We start from the raw sequence: 16,945 nt of genomic DNA, 5'->3' as shown, positions 1-16,945 counted from the left end.
AGTTAGTTGTGTAGTTAACTATGAGATTGCCATGTTAAACTCTACTTGTCTCTCTTGCAAGCAATAGTAGAGGAGCTCGGTAGAGATTTCGGGAGGTGCTTAGCACTGTAAGGATCCTGGGGTCTCTGAATAGGCTGCTTTTATCCCAAGTGATGCGGACAAAAATACTGTAAGGTCACTGCCACACGCTATTGCACAATGAAGCTGTCCCAAAGTAACAAATCCATCGCTGCTGATAAACAGTGTAGAGGAGGAAGAGGTCCCATACTTAAGCCATTGTCAAGAAAGAAGGAATTGGCAATGAGCTCCAGGAGGTTCAGAGAATAGCTTCCAGAGGGAAGTGTGGAAAATCTGTCCCTCAATTCATCTGAAATGAGACTGGACAAAAAACCCCAAACCCAACCACAAATGTTCCGTGTATGGGGGGATGGGATGATGGTATGGTGGCATCACAACAGGTAGAGTGAAAGCGACTGGTGATGGACAGGGAGTAAAGGTTTTTCCATTTAGAGACTATTTTAAAGCCCCGCTCTGATTTTGCCAAATGAAACCAAGATGCAGGTATTTGATATGGTCTTAACTCTGGGCTGACGTTTTGGTCATCTTGATGCTGACTTTGGGAGGCATGAATAGCCAAAAATGAGCTGACATTCAGCTGTTAAGATTTCCTTTCTTTTTTTGTGTTACAATTTGTAGTATTTTCTAGCAATCTTTAAAGTTACTATACTAATAGCAGAAAACATGAAGAGCCTGAGAAGGTTTTGAGCCATGCCTTGGGTGGCATGGTTACAGACAGGTTTCTGCCTTTTAACACATGGCCTAGGAGGTGTGATCTAGAGAGGCAGAAATTAACAGTTAGAAGTCATTCATCAGCTGATGTCCTGTAGCACTGCTGCATGCCATATGCGTGTGCAGCAGAAGTGGAGTTGAGCCAAAGAGCAGCTGAGTTTGTGGACAGCTTTGAATCCAAAGTCACGATGGGACCTGCTGGGATGTCTAGGATCCTCCCCCGGAGCATTAATGAGAAGTAGATGCCATCTGGAGGAATTTTCTTGCCAAGGGACTGTGATGCCATCTTTGTCTTCCAGTTCTCATCAATCACAAATGCCTCTTAAATAGATTTGTATTTCACCTTCAGTCAGATGATTTTGTCTTCTCAGCTACTAAGGACACTCTGACCTTTCAACAGACTCTTCTAGAAGAAGACATTTTATGTCTGATAAGACGCATTTGTTGCAATGGCTGCTCGGTCACTCTTCTCTTTCCTTTTCCTGCACCAGTGCATTCCCTCTTTCATCATAGCTGCCTCGCCCACTCCTCCCCTTACCACTGTGGGTTTTTTTCCTCTTCTTTTGCTGTAGGTGCAAAGAACAACTTTACTTCTAATGGTTTTGAAACTCAGATGCTTAACTGTGTAATTGTAGTAGTTTGCATTGGAATTTTTGCATCTACTTGATTTTAAAAAAGGCAAACACTGTCATGCTTACATAAGGCTGGAATTTTACTCACTCTTGCCATGATTGTTTGGTGTGTGCATGAATGTTTTTAAAATCAATTAAATATAAATGAATAGTACATTCAATACAGCAACTGTCACAAGTTTTATTGATGTGGAATCTAGTTTGCATAGATTGCCCTCTCCTTTTTAATTCACCTCTCTTTAATTCAATGTTAACTATGAAATTGGACTACCCATACCTCTTAGCTATGATGAGGCTGTCTTTATGCTACTTATATTTTTGAAGGGCTTTTCTACTACACCCATAGGATTAGAATCACATATTGTTTAGTGCAGGTCTAGCTCTGAGCGCTTGCTAGGCCACAGAATCCATGATATACACCTCTAAATACTATGCTATGTAACTGTGGAGTGACATAAAGGCAGTGTTTAATTCAAGGCACTGCCTTCATAGTATCTGTAATGTGTTTGGTTTTAGTTAAAAAAAAAAAAAAAAAAAAAAAAATCAGCAACCAAATCAATTCACTCACCAGAATGTTTCTAATGCATTGTGTTGGGGCATACAGACCCCAGCTGAGATTGTTATAGCCTGTACCTATGCTTTAAATGGAGTAGCCCCTGCCTGGGAGGCTTTGTAGCCAAATTACAGAGCACAGAAGGGGGAAACAGGGCAGACTTCACCGCTGTTTTACAGATGGAAGCTGAGACACAAAAACATTAAAAGTGGTTTGTAGCTGAGCTGGGAATTAACATGCATATCTGGTTCTGTCTTTGAAAACATCCTTTCCTTTTGACTTTCTTTTTAGTTTAAGTAGAATGGCTGGCACGTGGCAAAGTTGTCTTTTTAGAATTTTAAAGTAGCTTTAAAAGGTCTTCAGGAGTGTTCAAGAATATGAGGAACTAGTAAAATAGCTATATCTGAAATAAATAGCCCCGTGCCTGCGTAGTGATAGGAAGGAGAGCGTAAAAACAGTATTGGATTTTAAAAACATTTTTAGGCCAGTAGCAAGAATATGTCTAATGCAGGTATGGAGGGAAGTAAGATCAGGCTGATCTTTTATTACCTAGCAATAAATCTGTTTTGTCTCTAAAAACTAAAATCCTGCTGGTGAGATCTAAAGAGGTTCTTCAGTTGGATTTACCCAGACTGCAGGATATGTGATCAATAGCTATTTGTTTATCGCTCCCTGGATCTCTCCACCTTGCTTAAGGACTTAAACTCTGCCAGTGTAATGCTCAGCTGCTTAACTGCTTCCAGATTCCTAGGTCCATATTCTGCCAGCTTGTTTTATGCTGGGAAGGTCCCTGGAGTCTGTGGAGGAGGAAGGAATTTCTCTTCCCCGCCCCCGGGCTATGGCGTGGCAGTAAAGTCATTTGATAACCAGTAATCAAATCTCAAAACTTATTTTCCCCTACAGGGTTCAGGATACATGAGGAAACAGCCATGAAGCAATTGTTCCTCAGTTGTGCTCTTTCCCATCATTGCCTGGGCTGTACAACGTACCCTCCCGCTCCCATCTTGCCTTAGAACAACAAAAAATGTAATTCTGCTGATGGAGGTATCCCCTGAGCTGCAGGGTTGGAGAAATAGGATTTGCCCGTGTTGGCAATTTAAGCTAAAGCTCCTTCATGTTCTTACAGCAGTTTAGCTGTAGCTGGGGTTTAGAGGAGGGTGTGCGTACCCCACGCTGGGTGCTCCATCAGCTCACTTCAGAGCAGCGTTTCAAGTGGGTGGCTTATAAATGAGTAGCATGAGCTCAGTCTGAGGAGAACATGTGTCCGCACAGAGTTCTTGCACTAAACTCCAGAGGTTTCGTACGCTGCATTTAAATGCTCATACCATTAAAACCTCTGAGGCAGTATTCTTAAACGTGCTTTGTTTTAGGTCTCAGTGGCATTCATAAATCAAGATGACTTGATGACTACAGAAGGGTAAAACGTAAAAACCAGGCCTTTGCTATGGAAGAAATATTTTTATTTTGTAAAAATAATATGTAATCATTTGGAGCTGGTTGCACTTGGCAGTTATTACTGTTACTTTATTTTTCTTGAGCATGTTTTCAATAGAAAATGTATTGTTTCAAGCATTTCTTCAGAAACGAACTTCAGACGTGGCTTTGGACAAAGAGCATCCACTTTCTGATCAGCTCAGATCATGCTAGACTTGGAACACGGTGTCCAAAAGCTAGGTGAACCATCTTACGGTATGCTTGGGTTTTTAACCTTTATCTCAACAGTACTAATTATAATCTTAAGTATTTAATTTATGTGGGCATATAAATACCAAATTGTCTCACACTGAACAAGAGCTTTGAAAAAGCTTAGTGTCTTAATCATTCTTTTAACGTGTAACGTGTTTCAGTTTGAAGATGCTGCTTGAATCCTTGAAGATTATTTTTTTCATGGCTAAGGTTGGGCCTTGGTTATTTTTGTAGTTCTAGAACAAATAACTAAGTTGTTTTCTTAACTTTAACTCATCTTTTCAGTTGATGAATTTTTTCTTCAAACGATGAGCAGGAGCAGCTTTGATACTTGTTATTGATACATCTTTTATTAGTGAAGCAAGGTTGGAATTACACAACATGCAAAAAAAAAAAAAAAAAAAAAAAGGAAAAAAGAAGGCAGCCCATACTTGTGGAAACAAGTGTCATCCAGCTGCTGAAGTATTATTTGAAAAAGAAGCATCTCTGTGTTCAGAAGAAGACAACATTCATTTGTATTCCTGCTAGTCACACATAACAAAAAAGGTAACTATTGAGGATGATGAGGGGATTTATCCGGTTGTGTGTTTATTAGACTTAGAGGAAAACATACTAATTACCAACTTTTGCCATCTCTTGTAATAAATTTGCATTTTAACAGGACAGAGTACTTAGAAGGTCAGGGGGCAAGCTGTACAGAAACAACACTTAGGCATCACTGTTTCGCATAAGCAAATGAGGACTGACAACCACTAAGTGCAGTCCATGCTTTACCCAAGAAAAATACAGGCTATGGTAAACACAAAAATAAATTCCAGCCTGTGGGGCCTAATGAAAAAATAATCCTCTTGAGAGGCAAGGCGATTGTGCACCACCGTAGTGCGTTTGCCATCTACTCTCCTGGCAGCGCTGGAGCCACTGGGCTCTGTTTTACCTCTAGGATTTACCTCCATGTGTCTCAAATCAGGCTGCATATTTCCGAGGTACTTTTCAGGGAAACCTGATCTGCCCTATAATCTTGCTTAGCTTCTGGTCATTAGAATATCAGCACTGGGCATAATTTAAGCAGGGTTATAGAGCGCTCTTCTAACATACAGGGACAGGGGGACAGATTATAGTAATTTTTCCTGATTGGCAAATGAAAGGCAAGGGAGGCGCAGTTTCGTGAAATCGCTCCTAAGGCGGTCGTAGCTGCTGCAAGGAGCAGTCCTGTTTTCCCTTCCTTCTTGCTCCACGTTCCTACCCCCTCTCGCTTGTCAGAGTTAGAGAAGGTGTGCCTGCACAAGTTGGATCAGCTAACAGAATTCACCCAGAGTTGTGTAATGCAGAGATTTTTTTTTTTCCTAAAAGGAACAGGGGTGGTGGCAGGCAAAACCTTAGCTTAAATTTGATACAAAAAGCATTTTCCTTCCAACATCTCAGTATAAGAAGCAAATGTGAACATGTTTCTTGGTTAAGCAGAATATTTATTAGCAAATTAATAGTACGAGTTTAAACACATATTCAAATATGTAACTAACTGCTGCAACATATTCAGATATATTTAAGCAGTAGGAGATTAAATATATTTTTTGTTCTAGAAGTTGAATTTTGATTATATGTATATCAGAAATGACACTTGTCTTCCCTGTCTGAAATCTCCACTGGAGAGCCTCTTGAAAGTAGCTTGGCTTCTAACTAACCTTTCAAAGCACATCCGCACGTTTCTATTCCCAGCTGCAGAGCTAGGATAAAATAGAGGTCGAATAGCAGTGAACACTTGTAAAATTGTATCTATCTCACAAATCACACGAAGATTTTTCTTTTTTTTCTATGCGCTTTCTTTTACCATCAAGTATCTAGTGGCTTAGCTGTGATTTGAAAGCCTTTAGCATTTTTTTAAATGCTAGTTAAGAAATTGTATAAAAGCTGAGTTTTCTTAGTTGTTTGCCATAGCACATGTAATTTGGCATGATAATTCTTCAGTATCAATTACCAGTCCGTGCAGAATTGCTCTATGTGTTCAGGAAAGGATTTAGAACTGCTGCAAGAGCTGTACGCAGAACTTCTGGGGTGCTCAAACTCTTGGGAACATGGCAGTAATTTTTTAATACATAACACTTATCTTTCTTTTGTTTTATTCATGATAATAATGATGTCTGAGCAAATGTCAGACGGAAGAGATCTCTTAAAGTCAGATTCCAGACGCTGAATTTTAATGTTTGCCCTGAAATCTCCAGCATAGTTAAGGCAAACAATTTCTGTAGTGTTTGAAGTTGCAAATGTTGAAGTTACCCAGCTTCGGTTTTGTCATCTGTAACACACTGTAATGCACAAACCGTAATTGCAGACAACACTTACTGGTTTTATTTAGCTTGACAGGCACAATAAACTGGACTTTATCATAAATACTAATTCATCTAAGTGGAAACTGCTGGAGGTAATACATACTGAATTCTATTTACTTTTCTGTCCAGTGCAAGGCATGCATTTATTTAGAAATGTATTCCGCCAAAAAAAATTAGATTCTTGCCATAATTGTTCCAAGGAAAAGTTTTGTAAATCATACAGGTCTTTAAAGTTGAATTGAGAGCTCTAATGGTGCGGCAGATGGAGTCAAGAATGTAAAGACAGAAGCCAGGAAGCTGCACTGGCCTGCGTCTCTCCTGTTCTCACAGTTGAGAAACTAAGAATAAGCGAGCCGAGATGATGAAATGTGTGATTCTAAGCCGTAACTTCCGCTTAGGCCATCCTAAAATCTATCTGCTTCTACAGTTTGGTCACAACGTTGTAGATTCTTTATTCACTAGCTGAAAGACACTAAAAATAAAAGTTATATGGGCTTGAGGAAAAGCAACAGATGAGACAGAATCCATTCCTTTTGCCAGGTTTTATTTCAGCCCGAGATGCTACTCCAGATGGCAGGGGAGAAGAACACCCTGGCGCAGCCCGACTTCCCGGCATAGCTGGCAGTGTCAGGCTCTTTGCAGAAAGAGATGCACTCCCTCCTTGGAGGTGCGCGTCTGGGATATCTGGCGCTTTACCTGGGATTCTGCATCAAAAGGGAATTCCACCACCCCAACTTGCAGGCTGTCCGCAGACACAGATGAGAACTTGGCAGGGTCCTGCAGCCCCCGGTGTAACGGCTCTGCCATGTTCATGAGGGTTAAAAAGGCTGCATCTCATCCGGTAAAACCCCTTAAGGAAAAACCTCTCGCTGAAAGATTTCTAAGGTTAATCAACTGAATTCAAGGCAAACACTTCAGGGAGTAGGATATCAAAAACTGTATCACAGTTAACTATTATATGAAAAGCAGAAACCAGAAGTACATAGCAGGTAGGCGGAGACACTTGTGTCACAGCTTTTGTATCACAGACTATGTAAAAGCTCCATACCAGGTGTGTTTCTAACATCAAAAGTAAACATGCTCTTTAGCTCTTAAAAGCATCTTATGAGCTGGGAGACTGTGCTTTTGACTTCTGTATTTATTCTGTGTTTTTAAATCAAGATGCACTAATTTTCACCCCTTATCACATAATGTCATGACTTTTACAACAGTCAGCATGGATGGCTCCCTGCTTCTGTACAACAGCTGAAGGAAATGTCAAGTACAAAGAAACGCACTGCTCTCCTGATACAAATTAGCTTATCACGTAAATGGTGAAATAGAGAACTTTTTGACCCTATTATAGTAGAATGTAAGATAGTGGATTAACACTCCAGACTTCTAATTAATCACAGTGTGTCTCATCCTCGACTGTAGCTGAGCAGGCCATTCTTCTAACTTAAACCAACAGCTGTCCAGTATTAACACTTATCTGTTGGTACTGCTGCTTGCGCAGCTGTCAGCCTAGACGACAGTGTTGCAGCTCTGAATGTTTCAAAAGCAGGTTTCAGAAATATTCAGAAACATCCTTACACGTGAACTATACTTTATTGTGTGAATACTTAAAAAAAACACAGAACTTAAATTCTAAAAACTGAGTAACACCCTGCACTGCTTATGCTATTTTCTCATGCAAAAAAAGTACAGAACAGTACTGGCGACGGTTCCTTTCTTCTATAACGTGCACAAAGTATTTCATGCAAACTAATTACAATTATCATCAAAATTTTACAGCTTTACTGAAATGGGAATTCCAAAATTTGTGATGCACGTATTACATTTATTTTAAGATGACACAAATTAATCTAAGTCTGATATCACTTCTCAGGTAAAGCTTGTATATCACTGAACTACTAAAATAAGAAGATACGTATTTAAGCTATTTAATTTGTATTCCAACTTTCAGACCATGTTTTGAGAGGAATACTGCAAATAAACTGAATTCATTGAGTCAACAGACGCTATCCCGAACCCATAAAATATTTCTGTAAGAGCATCTTTCTTTTCTCAGTTTTAAGGCATCTGAAATTCGAACCAAACTGAGCTTTTCTTACTATCAGAAGCCAGACTAAGAAATTCTCTCCAGAGAAAGACACTGTATGTCACTTCCAAAAAGAACTATCTTAAGGCAATGTGCCACTGCTACAGGCTCCGCACAAATCACAGCTGTTTTCCCCTGACCTGTTGCGTTTTCTAAAACGTAAGAGAGAAACCTCAGTGATGGAAGTAGTGTACTAGTATGTATTCAGCCAAAAGAATGAGATAGATAGAAATTTAATCTAAGATCTACAGACTCTAAACAAACTCCGTAAAATACACTTTTATTATTCATAAAAGGTATTCCCTTTTTCAATTCACACTACAGATAAACAGCAAAGGACTGTAATACCGATTCTTCAGTTATCTATAAAACTATGGAAAAATAAGAAAACTGAAGTTGAACTGAATTTGTTAGATAGCATTACTGGGCTTTCAAACCACAAGTATCATCAGTAGGGATGGTAACGAGGCCCCGGGTTGTAGGAGTTGTAGCCATATTGTCCGTAGTGGGAGGAGTACGACTGTCCTTGTCTGTGCTGCTGGTAGTTATTGCCCCAACCTCTTTCTGGCCTCTGATTAGATCTATAGTCGCCTTGCCAGTTGTATCTGTCCCCTCTAAAATATCGACTATCTTGAAACCTGCAAAGAAAAGAAATGTCAAAGATTCACACAAATTGTGAGGTTTTTAAAAAGATGAATGATAACGAAATCTTAAATTTTACAGTTTCCATGAAAACTGTCACATAACTGTTTATACACTCAATTACTTACCTGTTTTTATGACAAACTGTTTATGAAAACATATCTACAGTCATCTGAGATCATTCATTAATTTCTTACTACTACCCAACACGCTATTTGCTAAGCGATGGAAGGACAGTGTCTTTCCTAACACAAAGTATTCACAGGCATTAGGTGAACTGCTGGAACTTTGAATAGAGACTCAAACAGATCATGTATCTAAAAAACCACCAGAAGATACATCCGTAGCCGTATCAAAGCCAGGTTCAATCTAGTAGCTTGAAAGCTGTGGCAAAGCAGGCTGAAGTACAATCCAGCTACCTAACAGCAGACTCCTGAAATTTGCATATTCCCTAAAATACATACTACCACTGCTTCACGGTCTCTTGTAGATTCCCATACTCAAGAGAGTGTATCTTACCAGTGGTATTTAGCCATTGTTCAGTCTAAGTTTTGGCTTTTCAGCTGTATCTTGATTCCTATCAACACTTGAGCTGCCTCACAGTCATTTTCTTTGGATATCCCAATGGTGTGGTGTAGACAAACAACATTTACATGAGGTTCGCTTTGTGACCAGAGTGTAGATGTAAGAGTTCATTAGTTCAAAGAACCACGAAGTTTTGTAAGAACATCTCCTTAAACAGTCACCTTGTTTTTAATCTGTAGAAACTGACTCTGTGTTTAAGTTAATGACAAGCTTCTAGGGTGAGAAAAAGTTAGAATGTTGTCCTTCTTTTCTTCAGATAAGGCACAAATCCTATTTAGATGTTTAGCTAAGAAGTCTTCCCAATTGTTAGCTGGACTGGAGTCTAACTACTTTATACTAACGGCTGATGTTAGTATTACCAAACATGCTATATGCTGTAATCATTGTTTTTCAGTCACACAAAAACCAGATGTTACTGTCCAGAATTCAGTAAAAAGCTGCAATTACATCCTGAAGAAATAATTCAAAATATTTTGCAGTAGGCAGGTAACATTGCACTTGCTAGACAGATTGGATGATGGATTTTACAGTCATTTCTACTAGATAAAAGAAATACAGGCTAATCTAACAAAGTACAGCAAATATTTAGGTTACAAATAAAATGTTTTTCTGGACAGTTAGCAACAGATAATCACACTATTAGCCTGTTCCTTCACACATTTTCCTGACGGTTATTATCCAACAGAAGACAGGCTGCTTAGTTTTGCAGGACTCTCATCCTTTCCCTCTGGAAAAACATTCCTGGCTGAGCAGTAACAAACCCCAGGGCAATGGGTTCGGTGGTTCCAGCTCATTCCTTACTAAAAAGCAAATTACTTAATACTTTTATACACAATGCAAAAACTTTGACTATCAATACAGAGAAAATGTAAAAACCTCATTAGTTTCGAGAGAACGGTTTCTCTTAAACATAGTTACCTATCAAGTAACAAGAAGATACTTCTATTAACAGAACAAATTCCTATCTTTCTTCTGAAATAAATGATCATTTAATTATATATTTGTGAAATGACCAAGATTAAAAAAAAAAAATTAGTACCGATCTCTGTTTCTCTGGTTGCCACCAGATCTGTTTCTCCATTCTTCAACTATAGGAGGGGGGTCTGCAGGGCGTTTCAGATATTCTTGGTATTCTTCATCATCAGATGTGAATCGATGAGCAAACATCTTTTCATAATTCAGGGGCATATCAACCAAGGAAGTCATTCTGAAAACTTTAAACACGAACACAATAAAAGTGGCTTTAGCAATGTATGAAGACTCTTATTGTAATAGCTACCAAAATCCACTTAGGGCAAATGAAGGACAATGAAAAGTTACACTCGGACTAACACAGCAGTTAAGTTTTGGGCAGACAGCACAGATGACTGACTCTTAAGTCTTGACGATCTAAGACCATAAATAACTCTCCTGAATAGGTTATCTCTGATGGAAAGCAATTCCAATTCCATGTGCAGTCTTTGGAGATCTATACTGGATATGCAGACACTGAGATGTCTAAACACCAGGAGTGGTTTTAAGGGACTCCATCCACACAGGAGAAATTAATCTCAAATTAATACCTAATATAGTCAGCCATTACACAGTAGCATCTTTGAATTAATTTTGATAGACCTAGATTAGATAAGCTGTGGTAGAAAGATAAGGGACGTTTCTGAGGGTTTGTAATAGATAAAAGTATTTCTTCAGAATGCACTCCCAATCTACTCCTAATCCATTTTTGACAGGAAAAACATTACTACAATCAACCTGAAATGTTTGCTAAGGTAGAATACCATGCAAAGCTTACAGATACACATAGCCAGCAAAGCAAAGTAATTAGATTTATTCACAACAATTTATGTGTTAATAATTTGATTCAGGGAAAGGACAGCACCTAAGATGTTGAATTACCTCATAATATGCCTCTCTAATGGGATTTGTGTTTAAGGCCTTAGTTTCCTTATTTACCTGGCTATATATGCACTTGCCCTTGAGACGTTGGTGCTATCTAGCACTATCCATCAGTAACAGTTTGGCCCTGATAGCAGATGCTGAGAAAGGCTCTATGCCTACTGTTTTAACAAGCCCTTTTAGAGCATTAACGGTCTTTGCCTCTAGACTTCCAGATTAAGCTCTTCTGCTGTCTCCTGAAGATTTGCAGGCAGGACCAACATTCACCGTGCAAACTGGGGGGAAGGAAGGAGGAGACAGGTTCCTTATGGACCCTGGGAGCCTCAAATGACCAAGCCCACTTCTTCTCCCTGCTGTACCCATGAGCAGCTCGAGACTGGGGTGAGTAAGTGGGATGACCGTGGGGAATAGAGCACAGTACTCCGTCTGTAGACTGAACTCCCCTTTCGTGAGCTTCAGAAAGTTCAGCGTCTGGTGGTCTCCAGACCCCATCCGCAACCTTCCCCCTTCCACAGCCTTCCACCTAAGGACACAGTGTAAATCTTTCTGAAGCAGGTGTAGGAGTCATTCCTGCAGGATGTCCAGTGACTTCATCCTCCTTTTTTGCAATGATCTGACCTCGTTAGTTTTTACTATGAGCCATCTCCAAGGAAATTCGCTCCTCAGGGGCTATCGCAGTCGGGGCGGGTAACACCGCCCTGGGGACCCACCGCATACCACTACAGCCCTCTCCAGAGAGCAGTGGGAGCTGCTCTCCTCACGATTAATTATTTTAATATCAGTATTCATCCTGCGGGGGCCGGTAATAGGGGAGACCCGTCACCTTCCTCCGCCTAAGGCCAAACGCCGCCTTCAGCCACAGACGGGGCTCACTCCCCTCAGGAGGGCTCACGCCTCTTCCCCTCACGGCGGGCGGGCCCGGGGCCCTGTCCCCTCACAGCGGGTGGGGCCCCGCTGCCGCTCTGGCGGCTCCGGCCGGAGCCCGCCGCTGGAGGAGCTGAGGCGAGCCGCGGGTCTCGGCTTCCCGCCACCCTCCTTCCTTCCTCGCAGCCGCCCCCCGCCGCCGCCGCCGCCCTCACCCTGCGCCGCCAGCCGCCGCCGAGCCGCCGCAGAACGCCCGCCTCTTCCGGGCCGGGCCCCGCCGCTTCCCCCCGCCGCCGGGGCGGTGCCGCCTGCGGCCGGCGGCCCCTCAGCGGGCCCCGGCGGCCCGCCGGCCTCAGGCGGCGGAGGGAAGCCCGCAGGGGTGGAAGAATTGACCCCCCCCCGATTAGGATTTGCTACAAAGCACGTTGGCATAAATAGTACTGAGATTTGTCGGGCGCTTTCCTTGGCTCCTACGCAGTTTTAAGGAGGTGATACCCGAAATATTTGGATTTTAACAGGAGGGTGCAACCGAAAAGGGTAGAGTGAACGTGGCGCCTACAGCCGTAGCCCTGTGGGTGTCGATAATGCGATTTAAGTGTATTTCAGGCAATAAAAAGCGTAGAGGTGTGTTGACTACTGTGTGAGGAAAGTAAGATAACGCGAAGCCTTTTTGGCAGCTAAATAATTCTGCGTAAATCAAAATAATGCTGGTTGGTGTCTGCTTCAGCAACGCGTTTACGCTCCCGCCTGGTGCCGTGGGTAGCGGTTAGTCCGGTCGCCTTTAATACACGTGAAGTTATGCATGAGCGGCAAAACCTTCCATAGACGAGGTCCTGTGCACGTAAATAGCTAGAGGCAGGGCTCTGTACCTCCCCTCCCCTGCTTCTGCAACCCTGGGCGCTATCGCCGATTTACGAAGTGCCCCAGCAGTTACTAGCAGCTCGCTGCCCAAAGGATTTGCAGTACGGGGATGCGGTGTTGCCTCTGTCCTCTGAACAACTGGTGGCACCAAGCCCTTCCTGTAGCAGAGATGGTGGTGGTGTCCCTGTTCACCTATTTGCCTTGTTTCCACAACGCTGACATCTTTGCATTGCTGTTTTCCACAGCTCCTAAACCAATGATTTTTAAATGGTCTCTCGTGCTGTCTATAAGAAATGGATTTTTTGTAGGACCCTTTCAGAAAGCAATGCTTTTCTATAAGCTCTACTAGAGACTCTATCGCTCACAGGCACTAGCAAAGCATAGAGACTGATAATCAAGTATGTCACTTGAAACAAAATACCCCAGCAACAGTGATAGCAGCATCCAATTTTCAAAAAATATTAGACCACAATAAGTGCCCTTTGTTTGATATAAACAGCAGTAATTACAGTCTGCTCTCCTGCATGACCTATAGCAGGAGTGTATTGTCACTTGCAGAACAGAAATGATGACCTCAATCCAAACAGCCTAATGCAAATATCTTAGCCTGGGTCGCTAGTTCTAAACCAAACAAATTGTCATTGAGGACGAAAAATAGTATATTTTAGCTTAAGTTTTCTCCCTACGATCCATGTTCTACTGACTGCCCTTTTAAAACGGGCAGAAGTAAGTAGGATTTTATTTCTTCCTCAGACATGGTTCATTTTGACCACTGGATATTGCAGTTTCAGGTGTGTCTACAGAGGATTTCATGCATAAAATTAATGAGATGATCCTTACTGAAAGGGAGATACTTCTTTTTTTTTAGGCTCGAGTCTGCTGTTTCATGGCTGACATTTTTCATTAAAAGACCAAACTTAATTTAAACTTTTAATTATAGACTCAAGTTGTCCATACATTTAAGCATGTACATAATCTAAGCATATATGTAAGTTCTGTTGAAGGCATGGGCCCCTTGTAAATGCCGTGAGCAGCGTACTTCACAAATTACAGTTTTGCTAAGGTGCTCTCGTCAGCATATTCTGCATAGAAAAACACTTGCAAGGTATGGCTAAATCAGAGTGGCACATAATTGCCTATATCATATATACTTATATATGATGCTTGTGCTTTAGGTCTTTTTCCATGACATGTCTTTATGCCTGCTATGGGTTATAACATCAAGGAGGAGATCATGATCTGGATGGCAATTTCCTAAGATTTCTCATAGATGTTATCCTGAAGTTCAAACTGCATGTAAAAAACCCAAAGTGACAGGTGATTTTTAAAGGAATAAAGGCACTCAAAAATGAATATTGTCACCGAGTAGGACTTTCAACACCCACTAAATGCCTCACATAGCACATACCTACATAGTAGGTGCCCAAGTACTTAAAAGGTCTAGCTCCAAGTGTTGTCAAGACTGAGGACTTGATAATCCACTCTTGCAATCTTTCTGCTCACTTCAAGGCTCTCCAGGTAATTAATGTGTTGTTTTTGTACGAACACAATCTCGTAATCAGCATCTCTGAAGTCTACTGTAGTGTGATAAAGCCTCAAAGGGTTTGCTTTTTTTTCCTGTGGATTTCATTATGCTAAATAACATACTGTTAGATGAAGTCTTATCTTCCAAATTTTAAACTGAGAGTTGTTCCTTTCAGCCTATCGGAAATTAACGGAGCTTTTGTAGAATGGATCTTCCTGACTGAACGAAGGAATATATGCTAAAACTAGCAAAATCTCGTTTGCCTTGAAACAACGGAAAATGACAGTTCTTTTGATAATTATTTAGTCTTGATAACTCTTACTGTTCTGTCACAAGACTTTGTGTTTGGTGTTTTACATAAATCCCCAGCTTCTGGACTCATGTGTTTTCATTATACTCAACTTTCATTTGAAAATCAATTTCTAGCTCTTGTTATTATGGACACTTCTTGGGAAAAGAAGTAAGTCTGCTGTACAGGATAACCAGCCTGTACCAAGAAGCCAAAGGAAAACATTATTCAAGTTTTATTTGTTTAAAATCTTATATTTTTTGCAATTTTCCATTTCTTTATGAGTAGGTTCATTGCTTTATCTCACTAGAGGTTGGCAGCTGTGGCATTTTTAATGAGAAGTCAGCACGTATCTCAGTAGCAGGAGAAAAGAACTATGTTTTTTGTGCATTTCTATATCTTTAAACAGGAGGGATACTTTTACTTCAATGTTAATATCTACCTTGAGAAATCAACTAAGGAACTAACACCCCTTGTAATTGGGGCCTGTCTGATCAAGGGAATATTCGTCTATAAACGAATAAGCAGAGAAACCTCCATAGATTGTTATGGATCCTGCTGGGTTTTTTTAATAACAAAATAAGGTATCAGATAACATGTTAGTGAAAATTTATTTATCTTCAAAACTCTGATTTTTTTTCTTAGCTTGCTGAACCTGCTCAGTGATCTACTGTCAGCCAATTTCCCTCTCCCCCCGTTCTTTTTTCAGCATCTCAGTTACAGTGTAACTGAAAGCCTGGTTTGTTTGTACAAACCCGATTTCCCCAGATAATTTATTCTAGGAAATGGTGATGTCTGGCACTGCTAGAGAGAGCAAGACTTTGTGTTCTGGCTAAGGGCAGGTACAAAGGGCGTGCGTGGCAGCCGTGTTATTGATTACACACTGAAGGAAAGCTGTGTTTCTGTGGGCACAAGAGGCTGTAAGACCACCAGGGGACATCTGAGTAACGACCTCAAAGTATTCGCTAGATCATTCATTGCACTGAGAGGTAGGTAAGCAGAGATACTCTTCAGCCGATCTGCAGAAATGTTTGGAGTTGTGCTCTTTCTCTAGGACCTTCTGTGCGTGGAAGATCAGTTCTCATCACGGGTTATTACTCCTTTGGCTGGAAAGGATTATTGCCTAGATGAAGCTCACTTAAATAACAAGAAAGAAGGAGCTGCAACAGCTGTTACTGACAAATGCCTCTGAAGCCCGTGCAGTTACTCTGTCAGATCTCTGCCTTGCTTTTGCCATTATATTGTACAATATCGCCGAGCTTCAGAGTGTCTTTCGCACACCTCCATATGGTATTGTGAAGTCCGCAAAGGAACAGACTGCGCCGTTTCTACCAACTTCACTAAACTTAATACAAGAAATGTTTCCTTCCCGTAACAATGACCTTTAAATGTTAACTGCCTAAAAAAATAACATTGTCCTTTTTTAAGAAAGGGAAAATGCAATTCCTGGTGCTTGATTGTGTTACAGAATAACCGCTGTGGTGCTGTGGGGCCCAATTCCTTTGCATTAAGCTTACAACAGTGTAACACTTGATTAGAAGGAATTTATTCCTAATTTATGCCAGTATGAAAGAAGGCCTTTAATTTTCCCAAGAGCTATTTCTGTTATCAGTCTTTTAAAACTCACGGTCACATTAAATTATATTTCTAGCATATTGGTCTTAAAATTGGTGCAGAGGTGGTGTTATCTGACTGTCATTTATACATATCTCTATACATATATACAAATTAAAAATCACTACATTCTAGCTGCCTTCTTTTATTTTCACCTTTTACACTGACTAAGCCAGCTGTGCCCTTTGGGGTCTATAAGAATGAATCATTTTTATTATTTTTGCTCTCTTAGACAGTAATTACAGAGTAGTATGCTGTCTCTGTTTTTTAATATTATGGTGCCATTTTAATCCATGGTGCAACACCATTAACTTCAGCAGAGTTACACTAGAAATGAATTTGTCCCCAGGAGGCTTTTCCAAATGTTCAGTTCTTTCCTCATGATTACCCAGAGGAACGGAGAAGAAGGCAAGACAGAGGGCCCTTTGATAGGAGGAATGTAGTTCAAAGCAAAGTCTTGTTTCTGCCATTCATGGTGCTCCATATGTTCCTCATTTGGGGTGGAGGTGGGTTAGACCCCGTGAGGCACACATGCTGTGGCTGAAGGGCAGGCAGAAGTTTTTACATAGCACATCTGGTGCACAGGTTATGCTCTTTCCCAGACG

At 40.9% G+C, this 16,945-nt stretch overlaps 1 protein-coding gene across 3 annotated transcripts; it reads right to left on the bottom strand.

The window, feature by feature from the left end:
* Positions 1 to 6,594: 6,594 nt before the first annotated feature.
* RAMAC (RNA guanine-7 methyltransferase activating subunit) lies at positions 6,595 to 12,303 on the bottom strand. 3 transcript variants are annotated; one of them, XM_082322037.1, is made up of 3 exons: positions 12,267 to 12,303; positions 10,334 to 10,508; positions 6,595 to 8,705 (listed from the first exon to the last, which is right to left on the bottom strand). In XM_082322037.1, the coding sequence occupies exons 2-3, from the start codon at positions 10,498 to 10,500 to the stop codon at positions 8,516 to 8,518; spliced, it is 357 nt and encodes a 118-aa protein (XP_082178163.1). In that variant the 5' UTR covers positions 10,501 to 10,508; positions 12,267 to 12,303; the 3' UTR covers positions 6,595 to 8,515. The 3 variants fall into 3 exon arrangements, with proteins under 3 accessions (XP_082178163.1, XP_082178164.1, XP_082178165.1); XM_082322038.1 differs by lacking the exon at positions 12,267 to 12,303 and adding an exon at positions 12,011 to 12,069; XM_082322039.1 differs by lacking the exon at positions 12,267 to 12,303 and adding an exon at positions 11,245 to 11,493.
* Between the last annotated feature and the right edge of the window lie 4,642 nt (positions 12,304 to 16,945).

This window comes from Platalea leucorodia (assembly GCF_965183815.1).
Source record: "Platalea leucorodia genome assembly, chromosome: 9".
NCBI lineage: Eukaryota > Metazoa > Chordata > Aves > Pelecaniformes > Threskiornithidae > Platalea > Platalea leucorodia.
This window is presented reverse-complemented; position numbering and strand designations above follow the sequence as displayed.